The 19,745-nt window shown below is 38.9% G+C and overlaps 1 protein-coding gene across 4 annotated transcripts; it reads right to left on the reverse strand.

The window, feature by feature from the left end:
* Positions 1 to 686: 686 nt before the first annotated feature.
* On the reverse strand, positions 687 to 19,358 carry LOC140483671 (actin-related protein 2/3 complex subunit 4). 4 transcript variants are annotated; one of them, XM_072582036.1, is made up of 7 exons: positions 18,795 to 18,913; positions 18,149 to 18,224; positions 17,279 to 17,394; positions 16,841 to 16,952; positions 14,444 to 14,539; positions 5,343 to 5,513; positions 687 to 1,967 (listed from the first exon to the last, which is right to left on the reverse strand). In XM_072582036.1, the coding sequence occupies exons 1-7, from the start codon at positions 18,890 to 18,892 to the stop codon at positions 1,962 to 1,964; spliced, it is 675 nt and encodes a 224-aa protein (XP_072438137.1). In that variant the 5' UTR covers positions 18,893 to 18,913; the 3' UTR covers positions 687 to 1,961. The 4 variants fall into 4 exon arrangements, with proteins under 4 accessions (XP_072438137.1, XP_072438138.1, XP_072438140.1 ...); XM_072582037.1 differs by lacking the exon at positions 18,795 to 18,913 and adding an exon at positions 18,683 to 18,711; XM_072582039.1 differs by lacking the exons at positions 18,149 to 18,224; positions 18,795 to 18,913 and adding an exon at positions 19,214 to 19,358.
* Positions 19,359 to 19,745: the final 387 nt, after the last annotated feature.

Here is a 19,745-nt window from a genome sequence, read left to right on the forward strand (position 1 = left end):
TCTATTCCAGTACTTACTGCAACTGTTTGCTCATCTTCTATTTCTTTCTTCTTGTACTGCCTAGTCTTATCTTTTAATATACATTAGTTCATTACTGGTGAGCTAGCAATTACCTAAAATTAGTCAATGATCAGTGAAAAAAAAACTGGAGGACTTCAATGTTTGTTAGATGATTAATTGCTGCACAAATACTGTTTACAGGAAATCAAAAGAAAATAATTGAAAGGCTTCAAAGCTAATCTGATTTAACAAAATATTTGAGTAAAATATTATTTCAATTTTAAATGAAACTCAACAGCATAGTTACGACTAGTAAAAGGACATAAGACTCAAAACAGCCTTATTCCAAAATGAACACTTTTGGGGTTGAAAGAAAAATGGACAATTGACCAAGTGACAAAAAAACGTACTATTCAAAAGCTAAATGCTAAACAGACAAAAGTGGGCAAAACTGTACTCCAGGAATTAGTGCTTGGGCCACCGCTGTTCACAAATTTATGATAAGGAGCTTTACAAATGTAAGTTTTGGAAAAATATCCCAAAGCATATCACAGAAGCAACAAACAAAACTAATGAAATCAAAATGCATGCAAGGTTGAGGACTTAAAGTTGCATGGTAAACAAATCTATTTAAAGCAAAGAAATACGAAGTCAAAACAATCCACAGGAGATGACAACTAGGCAGATGAAATGCAAAAAGTTTTTAATATTGAAAAGCATAAGGCATTACATATTAGTGGCATTACAGCAATAAGATTAACATATGTAGGTTTAATTATTCCCATTCAATTTTTTAAACAACTCAGTTGAAATAGGGAACTTACCAAGTATATGGGATAGCCTCCATCCTACTTAAATGTGCTGCCCTAGTACATTTGTATTTTTAAAAGCACCCTGTTGACCAATGTAAAGAGCAGTAGTACAGATGGCAATGTGACCATTCAATGCCAAAGTTCAGTCCTGGATCAATATAAGTTTGAAATGCCTTTTCACAATTACAATGAAACCTGTGCCAGTGACTGTCCATCAACTGCTGCAATAAAGTCACAGAAGCAACAAAACTTCTATCCATTTATGTTATAACAAAATCCATAATGTGATCCCAAAGTTACAATAATATTAGTTCAATTAAAAACATTAGTATACAATTAATGGAATAAAAACAGAATGCAAGACTAGGAATGTGGACTTTCCTGCCTAATTGAAACTACAATGGAAGCATACAAATGAATTATTTCAGCACTATTGTTTTAAACTAGAGAATAATTAGGGACAGATAGCAAGCACCAGTAGAGTCCAGAAAAACACTGGAAACACTTGGCTGGTCAATCTTTGTGGAGAAGGTAAGGTAAATATTTTAGGTCAGTGATCAGTTGTTAGTTTTGTCATTATCAAGATCAGTTAATCTAATTTCTCTTCCTACAGATACTGCCTGACTGGCTGAGTGTTTCTAGCACTTGCTACTTCAGATTTCCAGCATCTGCAATATTTTGCTTTTTGTTTCATGCTTTCCAGTATTAAAAAGGAATTCTGGATGGTCATTAACAGGGTTTATTGCATCTATTTACTGCCTTAAACCTATAAGTGTACCGTCATTTTAAAGATGTGGATTAAGGAGTAAAGTCAGAGAGGCTTTGACACAAACTACGAATGAAATTTTGTTTTATTTTTCAAAATACAAATGCATTAACTTAGCCCCTTCAATTTATGAAAGGCCTAATAACAGCAGGAATTGCTGTGTAATTACAGTATCAGTTGAAAAATGATCCAATAATACTAAAGCCAGCAGTCTGGTTGAGTTATTGCACAAACCTTTACCAGCAGGCTGGTCAGTTTATTGTATGTATCCCCTTTCAGCAGATGATTACACCCACCCCCGCCCCAAGCTTCCTTCCAGCAGTGCAGTTTCACATAGTTTCGCGTAACCTTGGTCTTGTTAGATGACAGCAAATGACCCAGTATCAGAACTGCAAAAACAAAAATAAATTGTTATTACATTCAGAATACTTCTTATGACCATGGAAATGTGCTTAGTGGAGAATACTTTCAGTACCAGGTACTGCCACTTTTATTTGTCACATATCTGCTTTATAACTTATTTCCTACTCACCAGAACCATGAAAAGAAGGAATCTTAGTATTTCAGATCAGATTGAAGGCAACAAACTAAATGCAATTGACGTGTGAACCAAGACTTTTGCAGAACTTAATCCTCAATGATTAGAAAGGACACCTGGCTTTCCTCAAGAGGCATAGCTGCAAACAGGAATTAGCTACAAGTTGGATTCCACAATTTCCTGGCGTCCTATAATTTTAAATGCTTTTCTCCTTGAAACAACTTTATCTCCATTGGATAATAAGCATAGAGCATTCAGCAAATTAGGGAGAAAAATGGGAAACAACAGGGAAAGAGAAAGGGAGATAAAAGTACTGGAAATGGAGGCTTCAAGGTATGGAGAAAAAAGAAAAAAGGAACACAGAATTATAGTCAGGAGCAAGGGAAACCAAGGTGGGAAGAATGAGAGAGAGAGAAAGGATTGAGGGAGCGGATGAGAAAAAGACAAGAGGAAGAGGAATAGAGAAGGATAGGAGAAATGGCCAAGGAGAAATTTTTGCAAAAGGTGAACAGAATTGACGGGAGATGGACAAGTAGAGGACTGATCATAAATTGGAATACAGCATTGGAAAGGATATCACAAGAGTACAAAGGTGCAATACACAAGTGTAACTGAAAATGGAGATAGGTCAAGGAAGAGTAGGTTTTTGGAGCAGATGAACCAGTGAAAACAATGGGTGTGAAATAAACAGGTTGTGGAGAAAGATGGGACAGAGCTGTTCGGATCACCATATACTTCAAGCGGCTATCAAAGTCCTGGTCACATGCATTCTTGGACTAGCAGCCTGAAACGTCCTCACAGCCCTGTCTGGAACCCTTACCAAACAAACATTCTTTATTATTGGAAGTGATTGCCAGAAAATAAGAATTGCAAATTCAAAGCGAAATGACAGCAACATGACTGAAATAATATTAAGCAACACAATCAAATTAAATTTGAAAGGCAACTGAAATTGACAGACCAAGTAAAAGACACACGTCAACACAATGATTACAGACCACAAGATTTTTCATTATCAGAGATATGCTAAAAGCAGGTCTTGCATTCAACATATGCTTTGTGCTGGTCACCTATTTCCAGAAGCATTTTTTCTGATACTATTTATACCATGCCTTGGAATTAGCTCGGATTTTTAAGCTGAACAAAAATCACACTGCTGTCTCATTAATTCACCACAGCCAGTTAAAACAGAGAAGCTCATGTGTTCTCTCAGTATCAGCTACAAAAGGAAGACATTTAGGATTTGTTTAACCCCTGAAATGACACAAATGAGCTCTTAAAAGGTTTAAGAATTCAAAGATTCTGAAGAATACACGAAACTGGAAGAATATCATGGGAAGCTCCACCATAGTCCTTTTTGCTGTTTGGAAAAAGTGAAATATTAAAAATTAATATAGCAGTGATCTTGAAGTTTAATGTATAAGACAGGCTTTGAGACACCATTTTAAATATAACTCCAAATAGTACCGAGAGGGGGGAATGGGAGGCGGGCGGAGAGAGGGAAGTAATGTTCTCATCAGAAAGTCAGGGAAAGGAAACCTAGCTGAATGACTGCTGTACTGAACCTGCAGTGTTATAAAAATGAAACAAGAAATCTTCATCCCAGATACTCTGATCTGTGGGAGAAATCTCCAGCTTTTCAACTACAAAACTAATTGAAAAGTTAGTCAGGGTTCAATGCTTGCAAACTCTTTCACCTTTGAAAAATAATTTACACGCATATTACAAGTCTGTAATAATAAATTTATTACTTTTAAAAATGAAAGTTATCTTCTATTCATACATACTTTAAATCCTTGTTTTTGCAAGTAAGTCACATTTCAATAACTGAGTAGCTGTCAATTGTTGGGTAATGAAGCAACTTCTATTTTTAAGACTAAAGCATTGCTAGTTATTTGAAATTGAAAATCTAAAAACATGTCTAAGTGAGCTATATAAATTTGCAGTTTATGAATCACTGATATCACACTTGATGTAGTCATAACAAAAGTTAGAAGTATATGAAAATGTACATCATTTGCTTGAATGGGTTCAGTTGCAACATCAATCAAACTGCTTGAAGCCATCCAAAACGGTTTGCTAAATTAACAACCCTATGTCAATATTCAACACTTTCACCACAGGTGACGAGCAAAAAGACAATGCCAGTAGTGAAGTTAGAATACCATCTTCAAATCTCACTGTTCTGACTTGGGAATAGGAGGCGGCGATTCAACTTAAACCTATTCTGCTTAATTAAATCTTGACAAATCTATACTGAAACTCCATTTCCTGATTTGGGTCCTAATCTCTCAGTACCCTTGCCAAAACAAAACTCTGGTTTGTAACGTCGAATATCTGTTGAATGCAGAGCAGGCTCGAAGGACTAAGTGCCCTATTCCTGCTCCTAATTCTGTTTGAACAATAACTGTCCTAGCCTCAACAGCTTTTTGAGAATTTGTTTCACATTTTCATTGTGAAGAGCTTCCTAGCATCAACCCTAAATGACCTGGCTTTAATTTTAATGTTATATTGCCCTCTCTTTTTCCCCCACCAGAAGCAGTTTTTATCCAATCTATCAAATTTTTAAAATTATCTTTAAGCACCTCAATTATATCACCCATAGGAGAACAAACTTAGTTCATATGTCGTCCTCATTTCAGTCCTTTTCTCCCCACACTTTCATTCTGGTGAATCTTTGCTTCAGCATCTTAAAGGCCAATATGTTCATTCTTAAGTCCAATGCAAAAAATTGAATGTTGATTGAATTGAACCAGAGCTCCCTGCCCAACATTGTTCTGGGAGAACCACAGAACTTGACTGGCACAAAAGGTCCACTTTCAGTAACTTGTGAAAGGTAATGAATATGGCCTGTGACGTCCATATCCAGAACAAATAAAAGCTGGAGTCATTGGGTTAGTTCAGCACACTTCCGTTTTAATGAAGTCACCGCACAGAATAAAAGTAGTGATGCTTAAAAAATGTTCATCTAAAACGAGAAGTCAAACACATTTGAGGAACTCATTTACCAAGAAACAAAAACCACCAACTGCAAAATAAGGCCTTCGCAAAAACTACTGAATCGAGATAACTTATGCAATGTTGACAGACCTAGCAACTACACACCAGGGAGCAATTAAGTCACAGTTTTCCAGCTTTTGTAATTTGTGTAACAACCATAGAAAGCAGGCAAATAGTATCCTATAAAATTTGCTGGTTTAGATGGGGAAAGACAGGAATGACTCACATTTTTGAGGAACTCTTCTGCAACAATGCGAGCTCTGGCATTTAATGACAGTTTCATTTCGCTGACTTCCTTGTCAATCTCCTCCATGAAATGAATGACAAAGTCAACCAGTTTGTGTTTGTACATTTGTTCAGTATGGAAGTTGGTGATGAGGAAACTGATGTCATAGCCCTGTCAGGAAAGATAGAACAGACAGAGACAGTATTTATTAAAGATAGTGACATATTCAACTTTCTCCAGCAATTCAAAGGGGCCAGGATGGTTTCAAAACAAAAAATAATTGGTGACTTCCCTTGACATATTTTCACACAATTTAAACATTAAATTTAAGCTGGGCTCCAGAGATTTCCTATCTTGATACATTTCTGCCATTAATCTTGCAAAGCCTTTGGTGAATCTCATTCTGATCAAGAGGAGACTTCATTTCACGGAGTTTGGGTTCAAAACCACATTCAAAAGATGAAAACTTGTAGCACAACCTAGTTGCATCACCCATATATTCAATAAGAAACATTCAGCTTCACGTGCTAAAAAAGACAAATTAATCTTCAGTATTTGTTACTCACAATTGTGGCATATGTAAAGAGCACATTCTACTATCCCATTAAGATAGTGAAGTGTTTCAAGCTCAGCACTGACACGAGACCCTAATGAAGTCACATGACATGTCATGAAAAATAGGCAAGCAAAACTCCTGCCTTCTTCCATCAATTAAGAACATAAGAACTTGGAGCAGGAGTAGGCAATTCAGCCCCTTGAAACTGCTCTGCCATTTAATATGATTATGGCTGATCTCATCTTAAACTCAACTCCACTTTCCTGCCAGCTCAACATAATCCTTTAGCCCATTACCAATTAAGAATCTGTTTATCACCACCTTAAATAAAATTTACTTGATGTCCCAACATTCGCTGTACTCAAGGATAGCAAAGTCCACATATTTGTGATCCTTTCCTCGTTTCCATTTTAAATCTGCCACTCCTTAGCCTAAAATTAACTGTTGTTCTAGATTGCTCGTCAAGGGGAAATATCTGCTCTACATTGACTTTGTCAATTCCTTTACCATCCTACATAGCTCAATTAGATTTCCTCATCTTTCTAAACTCAAGTATAGACCTGAACTACTCAATCTCTCATAAGACAAGCCTTTCATTGAAGTCAATCTAGTGAACCTTCTCTAAACTTGGCTCCAACGCAATTACACATGTCCAAAACTGTACACGGTACTCTGGACGTTGTCTTACCAATGCCTTCTACAACTGCAACAACACTTCCCTGCTTTTATACTCTGTTCCTTTAACAATAAATGCCAAATTCCATTTGCCCAGCTATACCTGCATGAACTTTCTGGGACACATGCACGAGCACACTTAGATCCCTCTGCATTTTGCAGTTGTTCTTAATTTAGATAGTAAGTTGCCTTTTTATTCTGATCAAAATCTTTAACCTCGCACTTATCCACATTAAATCCCACATGCCAAATTTTGGTCCATTCTAGTATATCCATTTGTTAAGTTTTATTTCTTCATTGTAACTTAAGTTTCCACCTATTTTAGTGTAAACTGTAAACTTAAGTAGTAAACTTGAGTAGAATATATTATATCATTGAAGTCATTTATATAGTCTTAATATAGATTGTAGATAGCTGGAGGTCAGAGGACCAAACCCTGTGGCATCCCAGAAAAAGACATTTCATAGAATTGTAGATTCCTTATTTATGCCAACTCTCTGCTTTCTATTGATGAGCCAATCTTCTATCCAAGATAATATATTACCCCAACCCTCAGATCTTACTTTGTATTAAGCCTTGTTTGGTACTTTATCAAATGCATTCTGGAAATCTATATATGCTACACCTGTAGGAACCCCATTATCCACTTTATTTGGCAATTCTTCGAACTCCAACAAATTAGTAAAATGTGTACCCTTCACAAAAAACGTGCCAACTTGGCAGAATTGCATTTTCGCTTTCCAAGTGTCCCATTACTACATCCTCGTTGATTTTACCAATTTCCCAAATGATATACATTAAACAATTTGGTCTATAGTTTCCTACTTTCTGTTTCCCTCCCATTGAATAAGTGAATATTAGCATTTTTTCAATCCAGTGAAACCTTTCCAAGAAATTTTAAATTATAAACCAATGCACCCACTATATATGCTGCACATCCTTAGAGCCTAGGAAACTTAGGCCATCAGGCTTTGGGGACTTGTCTGCCTTTACTCCTAGTTTTATTCAGTATTTTCCCCCCGTTGATGGTAATTGTTTTGTATTCCCCTTTTATATAAACTCTGCATTACCCGTTACTAGGGAAATTATTTCAGCATCCTCCAGCATGAAAGGTAAGGCAAAATATCAATTGTGTCTGTTTTTATGTTCCCAATTTTGAACTTCCCAGTCTCACCCTCCAAGAGACCAACATTCATTTTAGCCACTCTTCCTTTATATATACTTACAGAAGCTTTTGCTGTTATATTTTAATTTTATATTTTGTGCTAGACTTCTTTCCTAATTAATCTGTGCTCTTTTTATTAGTTTCTTTTAGCAACCCTTTGTTGGCCTTTAAAAGTTTCCCAATCCTCCAGCCTGCCACTGATGCTTATGGATATGGTATATCTTAGTTTTTACCTTTACACTATGATTAACTTCCTTGCTTAGTCCTGGATGTTTTTTTTCCTCCCTTACAATCTTGCCTCCTCAGTGGAATGTAGTTTAGTTGGAAGGAATTGAATATCTCCTTAAATGTTTGTCATTGTTAGAGGAGCAGTACATCATAGGCATAATGTTGAATGCTACTTGAAAGAAACGAGAGAGTAACTAGAGCACAGAATTTATTCTGGGTGGGGGCCTTCAATGTCCATCATGAAGAATAGCTTTGTGACAACTGACTGAACTTGTTTCTTCAAAAGGATATAACTGAGCCTTAAGTGACCCTAACTATTTTAGAGGCATCTGTCCACAATTGACTACTGTGCAACCTTTATGGAGACAAAAAAAAAACTGCCTTCACCTGGAGGACAGGATCATATGAAATAGGACTGAAATAGTTTGCTCCATTATTCACCTAAATCCTGGCTTATCTTTTATCTGTAAGCCATTTTCCCTGTAGTATGTCTACTTCCCTGAATGGATTTAATATTTGGAAATTTATCAATCACTGTCTTGAACATACACAGTGACTGAGCTCCCAACCTCTATGGGTTAGAGAATTCCCAAGCTTCACCACCAAGGGAATAATTTTCTTCCCAGCTCAGGCCTAAATAGCCTCGCTTTTATTCTGAGACTGTGCACCACAGTTCTTGAACCTGCAAATTCCATACCCACGCCCCCCCAACCAAGATAAACATGCATCCTGCAGTTACCTTGTCAAGCACTGCTACAGCCTTTGAGATCATCTCTCATCCATCTAAATTCTAGACAATGCAGGCACAGACTCCACAAACGATCATTACTAGATAATCCCACCATCCCAGGATCTCAATTGGTGAAAGTCTGTCACAGTTCAATGGAAAATAGGTCCTTTATTAGGTAAGGAGACAAAAACATACAATACATACAATAAATCTATACTATAGACCAGGTGCAGTCTTCTCAACAAGGTACTATAACACTACAGCAACATATCTCTATTCTTATACTCAAATTAATTTGTATTAAAGGCCAAAATACTTTCCTAATTGCTTATTGCATTTGTATATCAGCTCTGTAACTCTGAGCCAAGGTCTCTGGATATATTTCCCAATCTCTCACCACTTCAGAAATGTTCTGCACTTACCACTTATGACCACTTATCCATGTTATATTCCATTTGCTAGGTCTTGCCCACTCAATCTGTCTAAACTCTTGACTCCTCAATTCACATTTTCATCTTGCTTTTTTTTTGTTTAAAAACAAATGAACTAGAAATGTTACATTTGTTCCCCACATTCAAATCACTGATATGGATTGTAAAGAGCTGGAGCCTAAGCATTCATCATAGCAGACTATGACTTGCAGCATACTGCAAAGTTAAAAATGACTCATTTGGTTTATTTTGATTAACCTCTAGCGTGGTCAGTCATTGAAAGCCTTGAAAATAAAAAGTACACCCCATTCTTCAGTTACATCCTCAAAAACACCAACAGATATTCATATTAATTTTGTCCAGTCTGACCCTTTTTTTTGGTTTAAGTGCCTAGTTAATCACATCGTTGTAATATATTCTAGCCTTACGACTGATGTCAGACTAACAGGCCCATTAATCCTAGTTTTCTTTTCTCCTGCCCACTTCCTACGTTTGCTACTTTCTAATTTGCAGAATATTGCAAGATGACCAACATATCCATCACTTCTACAGCAACTTCTTGGGATGCAGAACGTCAGATCAAGGGAATTAATCAAATTTCAGTCCCACTTTCTCGCAGTACTTTTTGTTTTTAAAATATACGGATATTAACTTCAGTTCCCCAATCTCACTAGTAGCTTGCTTCTTGCTTCTCTAGTATTTCCATGAAGTTTTTTGTATCTTCCTCCATGAAGACAAAGTATTTGTTTAGCTTCTCCAACATTACAAACTTTGTTTCTGCCCTATAGTGGTCGCACCGATGCCTTTGCTAACCTTTTCTTTTACATACCTACAGAAGATATTATAGCCAATTTTTATTTCTTGCTAGTTTACTTTCATATTCTATTTTCTACTTTAGTTCCTAGGACCTCCTTTGTTAATATCTAAAAATGCTCTGAATCTTCAGGCTTATAAAGTTTCCAAAAAAAAAAATTGTATGTCCCTTCCTTTGATTTAATAAAATCTTTAACTTGTCAGCCATGGTTGGATCACTTTTGCTGCTGAGTTTTTCTGCACCTCAAAAAGAATGTATATTTGTAGTCAACTCTTAATTCCTAAAAGCTGGTTGATTCCCATCATTGGGAAACTATATTAAAAAGGAGTGAAGACAATCTATTGTCCCTCATAGCTTCCCTCACCAAGACTCTAGTTTCAGATTGAACTGTACTACTTTTGAACTCAACATAAATTGTCAGGTGATGGCCACTCTTCCCTAGAAGCTTCTTTATAAGATTAGTTAACCTTCTGTCATTGCCCAGTACTATATGTAAAGTAGAAAGGAGGGATCATACTTGTTTGCACTATTAATTCAACTACCATACAATGAATGTTGTGTGCATTAAGACAGAGTTAAACACTATCATTTATAAACATAGAACAGTCCAGTACATCACAGCACAGGCCCTTCAGCCCTTGATGTTGTGCCAGACCTTTATCCTACTCCAAGATCAGGCTTTGTGCATGGAAAATCATGTCTCACAAACTTGATTGAGTTTTTTGAAGTAGTAACAAAGAGGATTGATGAGGGCAGAGCAGTCGATGTGATCTATATGGACTTCAGTCAGGCATTCGGCAAGGTTCCCCATGGGAGACCGATTAGCAAGGTTAGATGTCATGGAATACAGAGAGAAATAGCCATTTGGATACAGAACTGGCTCAAAAGGAAGAAGACAGAGGGTAGTGGTGGACGGTTGTTTTTCAGACTGGAGGCCTGTGACCAGTGGAGTGCCACAAGGATCGATGCTGGGTCCTCTTTGTCATTTACATAAATGATTTGGATGCAAGCATAAGAGGTATAGTTAGTAAGTTTGCAGAAGACACCAAAATTGGAGGTGTAGCAGACAGCAAAGCGGGTTACCTCAGATTACAACAGGATCTGGACCAGATGAGCCAATGGGCTGAGAAGTGGCAGATGGAGTTTAATTCAGATAAATGTGAGGTGCTGTATTTTGGGAACGCAAGTCTTAGCAGGACTTATACACTTGATGGTAAGGTCCTAGGGAGTGTTGCTGAACAAAGAGACCTTGGAGTGCAGGTTCATAGCTCCTTGAAAGTGGAGTTGCATGTAGATAGGATAGTGAAGAAGGCGTTTGCTATGCTTTCCTTTATTGGTCAGAGTATCAAGTACAGGAGTTGAGAGGTCATGTTGCGGCTGTACAAGACATTGGTTAGGCCACTGTTGGAATATTGCTTGCAATTATGGTCTCCTTCCTATCAGAAGGATGTTGTGAAACTTGAAAGGGTTCAGAAAAGATTTACAAGGATGTTACCAGGGTTGGAAGATTTGAGCTACAGGGAGAGGCTGAACAGGCTGGGGCTGTTTTTCCTGGAGCATTGGAACCTGAGGGATGACCTTATAGAGGTTTACAAAATTATGAGAGGCATGGATAGGCTAAATAGGCAAAGTCTTTTCCCTGGGATCGGGGAGTCCAGAACTAGAGGGCATAGGTTTAGGGTGAGAGGGGAAAGATATTTAAAAAACCCAAGGGGCAACTTTTTCACGCAGAGGGTGGTGGTACGTGTATGGAATGAGCTGCCAGAGGACGTGGTGGAGGCTGGTACAATTGCAACATTTAAAAGGCATTTGGATGGGTATATGAATAGGAAGAGTTTGAGGAGATATGGGCCAGGTGATGGAAGGTGGGACTAGATTGGGTTGGGATATCTGGTCGGCATGGACGGGTTGGACCAAAGGGTCTGTTTCCATGCTGTACATCTCTATGACAAAGTGTGGAGCATAAATTTATCTGCTGGTGCACTTTGTTTGAAAGACACTGACTATATACTACCAGATATATTAAGTCCCTTATTGCTATCTTGCTCCTTGTCCTTTCTCTTTATCACATCTTTCATCACCTGATTCCTTACTTGCACTGTTTCGTTTAAAGCTACTGCCCTAGTTATACAACTTGCTAGAATACTGGTCAGGGCACAGTTAAATCCCCATAGTACGATCCTTTTCCCAGCACAGAATCACTATTCCAAGCATCAATCATGCTGTGTTGATCAGATTTTGAATTTCAAGAGTATCCATGAGGTGCCATCCGCAGAATTCTACTAAAAAAAAAATCAGTCACCTTGTAGCCTTGCAGATCCTTTGCTCAACCAATAAAATGAAGACAAAAAAAACAATGATAGTTCAATAAGTAGTCTGAGGGAGCTTGACAGGAGCATTACATACACCTAAGTATAATGGTGAAACTACAATACAGGACTAATGAATATTAAATTGAAGGCAGTATGCTACGGAGATCCAGCCAATCCCACAAGTAATTTGAAAGTTCAGCACTTCTGCTAAATTCTAAGGTAAGTTACTTGTATTCTGACTCTAAAGTCCTTTCACCATTTACAAGGCACAACTCAGGAAAGTGACAGAATACTTTCCACTCATACAGGTTTGCACAGCTTCAGCTATAGTTAAACTCAACACAGGCCAGGACAAAGCAGACTTCTCCCTCAAATATTTGTTGCCTCCACAAACAATGTGCTGCAGTTGCACTTGACATTGTCTACAAGATGTAATATGGTAATTTATGGCCATCAAGAGCATTCACAAACCCATTCACGCATGACCATGGACAGCAAGTGCAAGGACACTACCAGTCACAAGTTCTTCTCTAAGTCAGTGTTACCTTATATAAAATCCATGAACTCCTTAGATATGATAAAAGGTGTACCTTCAGGACCTGCAATGTAGCAGCAGAACACTGTTCATCACTTTTGAGTTAATTAGGGATGGGCTATAAATGTCACTTGTCAGCAACATTCATAATCTAACATAAAAGTATTGAAGTTTGATGTCTCAATTATAAGCTTTGATAGTGCATAGGACATGATCTAGGCAGAGAATGGTGCCCAAGTCTGTCTCAAACCAGCAGACTGGTTGAAATCTCTTGATACATGCCTGCTCATCCTTTCTCTCAGTACCTTAACACATCACCAATGGGGGCCCTGGATTGTCCAAGAGAAGACAATAGAATTTCTTTAAGTTTCAAACAGGGGCTGAAAGAAAGAGGATCTGCTAGCAATAATACGCACAATGTTTTGATTAAACTAGAATTTAGATTTTTGACCAAATAATCATGCTAAATGGAGTAAAATAGTATGATGCATTCATGGACCTCCCGAATGAAGCATGGAAAAGATTTTGGTGAAGATTTGTAGTTCAGGTTGTAAGTTTGCTTGCTAAGCTGATAGATTTGTTCTGACATTTTGTCACCATGCTAGGTAACATCATCAGCAAGCCTCCAATGAAGCACTCATGTTCTGTCCTACTTGCTAGGAATTTGTCTTGGTCTGTTGTGGTGGGTGATATCGCTTCCGGTTCTTTTTCTGAGGGGTTGGTAAATGAGGGCCAACACATTGCAGCACCCAGGGATTACGAGAAGCTGAGGAAAAACACTTATACAAAGTTTTCAGGAACAACAGGTACCTGAGGGTAGTCCGCTCATTCCTTCACAACAGATTAAACAAGATGACAACACACCCAGAGTCTCTCGCCACCCTGCCATACATTAAAATACATTAAAGAGATGACGACCAGACTACTCCAGCAACTCGGCATCATGGCAGCCCACAGAAACCCATCACCATATAAACAGCTCCTGATGAATTTAAAGGACCCTCGTACCAACAACCAGCAAAACAAATGTCATATTCAAAAATACCCTGCAAAGACGGCAAGATACATTACTTTGGACAAATGGGCAGGAAACTAGCCACCGGGATACATGAGCACCAAATAGCCACTAAAAGACATGACCAACTATCACTAGTATCCATACGCACAGATGAACAAGGAGACCAGTTCGACAGAGACAATACATCCATCCTGGGACAGGCTAAACAAAGACACGGTAATTTCTAGAGGCCCGGCATTCAAACTGGAACTCCATTAACAAACATCGATTTGGACCCCATTTACCAACCTCTCAGAAAAAGAATTGGAAGTGATGTCACTCACCACAACAGACCAAGACAAATAAACAAGTGGGACAGAACGCCAGCGCTTCATCAGAGGCTCACTGATGATGTTACCTAGCATGGTGACAAAACATTTGAGAACAAATCGACCAGCTCAGCAAGCAGACTTACAACCCAAAATATTACTATAATCTACAGGGGAGGCACTGAGAACAGATGGAGAACAAGACAAACACAGAGTATCCACAGACCAGTGGACTCCAAGTGCCCTCAGGTCCTCAACACTATCAAAGACAAGTACAGCAAAAATAAGTCTTAAACAGTTAATTGCATTTAACTATATATTGGTATTACCTCAACAGCTTTCCTGCGGAGAATGAAGAAATTCTCTGCTCTCATCATCATAAATCTCATGAACTTATGACAAAGGATCTTTTCAATCTCATCTGCCTGTAAATGAAAATAAAACTTGAACAGATACAATTTCTAACCTTTCTATAGTCAAAGACTGGAGGTACACTTTTAAAGTAGTGATGCTTTTGAGGGTAGTTTTTATAAACACACACAGTAGCACATGTGGAATTGCCAACACACCCACTGAAAACATTTTGTAGGATGCTGCAGAAGGGACAAAAATCTAGTTCAAATCTGGTACGTTAAAACAAATAGGAATAATATGCCACATGTTTATAAAGACATACTTTGCTCCAAAAAAATAAAAGGAAGCATTCGTAACAGGCTGGAAAATCAACACCTTGTCTCCCTAAAGCCAATTTTCGCTGACTACCACGGCTCAGATGTTAACCATCACAGGACGCCATTTGGCCCATTGTGTACACACCAAAGACCTGACTACACCAAACCCATTTTCCATCTTTTGGCTCACAGCCCTAGAGGTAGTGGCAATGCAAGAGAGTATCTAACTACTAAAATGTTGAAAGGTTCTGACTCCATGTTATTTCAGGCAGTAAGTTTTAGATTCCTGGAACAGTTCTGAATGAAAAAACCATTAACCTCAATTCTCCTCTCAGCATTCTGCCTCAGTTAGAGTCCTACAGTATGGAGATAGGCTTTTGGCCAAACTGGTCCATGCCATCCAAAGTGTCCACTTACACTCACCCAATTTCCCTGCACTTGGTCCATATCCTTCTCAAGCTTTCTTATCCATGTATTTGTACAAATTCCTTTTAAATGTTGTTAATGTACCACCTTAACCACTTCTGCTGACAGCTTATTCCATAAGTGTACCACCTCTGTAAAAACAAATTTGCCGCTCAGGTTCCATTCTATTCTTTCCCCTCTAGTCCACGAATCCTCAACCCTGGGAAAAAGACTCACTGCATTCACCCTATTGATGCCTCTCATGATCTTATACACTTTTATAAGATTCCCTCTCAGTCTCCTGCACTCAAAGAAAAAAAAACTTAGTTTGTCCAACCTCCCTATAACTCAGACCTTCAGGTCCTGGCTACATCCTTGTAAATTTCTTCTGCACTCACTGCAGTTTAATAACATTCTTCTCATAGCAAAGTGATCAAAACTGAACACAATCCTCCAAGTGCGACCTCAACGTCCTGTACAACTGCAACATATTCTCCTAACTTCTATACTTGATGCCCTGACTGATGAAGGCCAGTGTGCTAAAAGCCTTGTTCACTGTCCTGTCTACCTGTGACTCCATTTTCAAAGAACCATGCACCTGAACTCCAAGGTCTCTGTTCAACTGCACTTAAGGCCCTGCCATTCACCATGAAACTCCTACCTTGATTTGATTTTCCAAAATGCAAGAGCGCACACATATCAATAGTAAATTCCATTTGCCATTTCTTGGCCTACTTCTCCAGCTGATTTTGGTTCTGCCACAGTTTCCAATAACCCTCCTCACTGTCCATAATACTGCTTATTTTAGTGCCATCTGCAAATTACTAACCATGCCTTGTACATTCTCATCCTCTTGTTTTAAAATCTACATTCCCATGGTTATTGACCAATCTACTAATAAAGTGCCTTTCTATCAACCCTCAATCTTGTGTTTCTCAGGTCCCATTTCAACCTTTGCTGCTCCAAAAGGAAACCAATTCGAGCCTGTCTAATCTTTCCTAATTGCTAAAACCAAGCATCCTAGTAAATCTCTTGTGATATCTTTAGTGCAATCATATGCTTCCTGTAATTTAATCACCAGAACTGTACACCATACTCCAGTTGTAGCCTAACCAGCATCTTTTAAAAGAGTTCCAGCATAACTTCCCTGCACTTGTATTTTATCCCTTGACTAATTAAAAAGTATTGCATATGCCTTCTTGACTGCCTTATCCACCAGCCCTACTACCTTCAGGGATCTGTGGAATTGCACGCCAAGATCCCTCAGATCTTCTGTACTTTCAAGAATCCTAACATTAATAATATATTCCATTTGGCCTTGCTGGACATATTTCTTTCTTAATAAACTTATGTTTCCTCTGCTTTCCAAGTTCTCATGTTTTAATTTAACTCCCACCTTAACTCCCACCCACTCTTCTGAATTACTTGCCAGGATCCCATCTGTGTGTTAATCTAACGAGCTGACCTAAAATTCTGCTCCAGGAAATGAATGGAAAATGTTATTCCACAGGTTAGCAGAAGGGGGCCAATCAGTCCACTGTACCTGCACCGGATCATTAACTGAGCATCTACCATACTCCTCCCTTTTCCCCATACCCAATTCCAAATCTTACTAACAAGTACAGTCTAAAAGCCAAATGAGATACTGACCTGTTTGATTGCAATGCTGACTCGTACAGAATTTATTGAGCCCTCAATGAGGACTTTCTCCTTCTCATTCCTGCTGATGATCAAGGGCTGCAACAGCAGCTCTTTACTGCTCCTATCATGGGTCAAGGAAACATGCATTATTATCCCATACTTAGAATGCATCCAAGGGCTTTTCAATTATTTAGTGCCCCAGCACTAAATTTGTTTTGCATATAAGTGCATTGCTAGCAATCATCTTAAAAGTTTATATGCTTATATATATGCAGATTATATGCTTTCTGTTGCACTTTCCACAGAAAATCCAAAACTAAATATTCACATTTATCCCTAGAAACAGAAAATTATACTGAATTTTTTCTTGCCCCTCTCAACTCCCCAGATGGTGCTTAGTGAAAACTGAAAATTAACCCAAATATTTAGCTACCAAGTATGCCCTACCTCACTTCCACTTCAGGTTTATTATGGCGCTCCACAACTTGTGATGAGAAGTTTTCCAAGCAGAGTGCAGCTTGAAGTGTGGCACGGACTGCATTCAGGTACGGACGGAGTGTTGCCTTTTGAAAGGAGAAATAAACAAAGTAATAAAGCTTAGAAGACCATCTGGGCAATTGCAAGGACTACATCTATGTTGGAAATATCCCATTTTAATCTGTACATTAAAATTTATTTCGTGACAAAACATTTGTTAGGACAAGTACAGTGTCATGGATGACAGCTCTCAGGATAGTGGACTATGTCATTTCATTATCTCCTTTTAACTAATTGGCAAAGTCTATCAGGAGAAAGTGAGGACTGCAGATGCTGGAGATCAGAATCGAAGGGTGTGGTGCTGGAAAAGTATAGCCAGTCAGGCAGCATCTGAGAAGGAGAATCAACATTTTGGGCATAAGCCCTTCATTAAGACTTCATTCACTCTTGATGAAGGGCTTATGCCCGAAACATCAATTCTCCTGCTCCTTGGATGTTGCCTGACTAGCTGTGCTTTTCCAGAACCATACTCAATATCTACTATCAGTAAGTGGTGAACAAAAATAAAATTAAGTAAACCAAACTATACAGCAATACTGGACAGCCAGTTAATCATAGTTAAAGCACAGAAAATAAATAATAGTGGTTTGAGTAGCTCTAGTTAATCTACAGCAAGCACCTATTTGTAAACTAGGCTCAGGCACAATTGCTAAATATACCACACCCACTCCACTTTAAACTCGTCTGTCACAAAACACTGACCAGCAAGACAGTCAACACATGTATGGTGGAAAACACTGAGCACCAAGGGAGAAAACCCAAAAGTAAACTGAATCATACCATTTGTTGACCATATATGATTTGAACTCCTTTGTTAATTTGGGTGACAGGTTCTTCCCCAAAGGCCTTTAATGAACTAATGGAGTCAGTATTTTTTAAAATCAGTATAAGCATTATTACCATTTTTTAAAAGAAAATCAAATTCAACTTCTCAAACTGCTCTAACAAAATTTAAAGAAACTTTTTCCCCCGCCATAGCTTCTAATTGCAACACCAGTAATTGAACATGCTACCACACAAGTAAAGCATGCACTTCATATGGGAAACATGTCTGATTACTCAGGAATTCACACCTAGAACTTGAAATAGAAAATTAACTCATTATAATTCAACTTTAATAGGATTTTTTTGCCAAAAGCAGCATCATGTTATGTGAATACAGTAATAGCTGAAAAGTAACAGAACATAATGCACAATATAACTTCTATTGTGTGCGCTCCCTCAAACTCGTACAAGTTTAATGGAAAGTACAGACTTTACATCTACATACAGTCCTGTAAAAGAAGCAGAGCCAAACACTAAACCGCAAACAACCTTGACAAGGCCATGCAGCCCCACTGACAGAACATGGAATAAGGTAGCCAAGTGAAAAGTTCTCAGACAAGAAACACTGGCTGCAATCAGGAATCAGCAACTTGGCAGGTACCAAAAACTAGAAAGAGGCCCACATGCCTTCCCCTCCTCATCTCCACTGAGGAGGATGCGGGGACGCGACTGGGTCAAAGAATGCCGAATGTAAGGCATTCCTAATGGAATGCAGAGGAAGAGTACCACGGTTGACTATTCAATATAGAGAGCGCGGTGCAGCAGCCGGCCCAGTCCGGATATCAATCAGTTCAGCCCTGGCTCAGTGACAGGAAGCGCTGGGTGTGGAGCTCTTCCCTGTCCTCGGGGAACGGGTGGGGCCTTGGTACCGCTTGAAGCCGTTACTCCGGAGCTCCCAATTATTTACCCCGTACCCCGAACCCTGCCACCCCTGACCGTACTCCTAGCCGGAGTGTGCCCACCGCCGTTTGCCCCCATCCCATTCAGAGACCCTCTCCGCGCTGCCCCCCATTCACTTACCATCGTCTCCCCGGAAGGCGGAAACGTTCTCGGCGCGTGCGCAGCCGTGCCTCTGCTCACCCCGCCCCAACCCGCTGCAGGATGTACCACACTGCGAAGTGGAGGAGGGGGCGATAGGCGCTCGTTCTAATGTTTCATCGTCATTTCTTTGTTGCAGTTTCAACCAGATATCACTGACAGAAGTTACTCAGCTTTGTTTAACCAAATAAAACGTTATTTCCTGTTCCTTAAGCTTTTGAAGCAGCCCAAATGAACACAGTTGTTAATTTAACACCCCTCAAAGTCGTATCTACTTCACACACCATGGATTAGGTGAACTTTTAACATTTACCTTGTCGTAAGCATGAATTTTATTTTCATATTATTTACATGCAGCTGAAAAACAAATGTAGTCAAATATTTGAAACATTACTGATCTAAACAGCTGGCCTTTCCTAGCAGAAGCATGTAACGAATGTTGTATTATATATCCTTCCCCCCTCCTCTGCTTGTGACATTGGGCTGGTCCAAAAGCGCCGGAAAAGGACGTGGG

This window comes from Chiloscyllium punctatum, chromosome 12, assembly GCF_047496795.1.
Source record: "Chiloscyllium punctatum isolate Juve2018m chromosome 12, sChiPun1.3, whole genome shotgun sequence".
Lineage (NCBI taxonomy): Eukaryota > Metazoa > Chordata > Chondrichthyes > Orectolobiformes > Hemiscylliidae > Chiloscyllium > Chiloscyllium punctatum.

Bases quoted from the DNA above. Each gene is read 5' to 3' on its own strand.
- LOC140483671 (XM_072582036.1), bottom strand. From the start codon at position 18,892: ATGCCTTACATTCGGCATTCTTTGACCCAGTCGCGTCCCCGCATCCTC. The intron at 16,953-17,278 runs GTAGGGCATACT...GACCCATGATAG, and splicing joins AAACCTGAAGTGGAAGTGAG to GAGCAGTAAAGAGCTGCTGT. The intron at 14,540-16,840 runs GTCAGTATCTCA...TTTCATTTACAG, and splicing joins TCAGCATTGCAATCAAACAG to GCAGATGAGATTGAAAAGAT.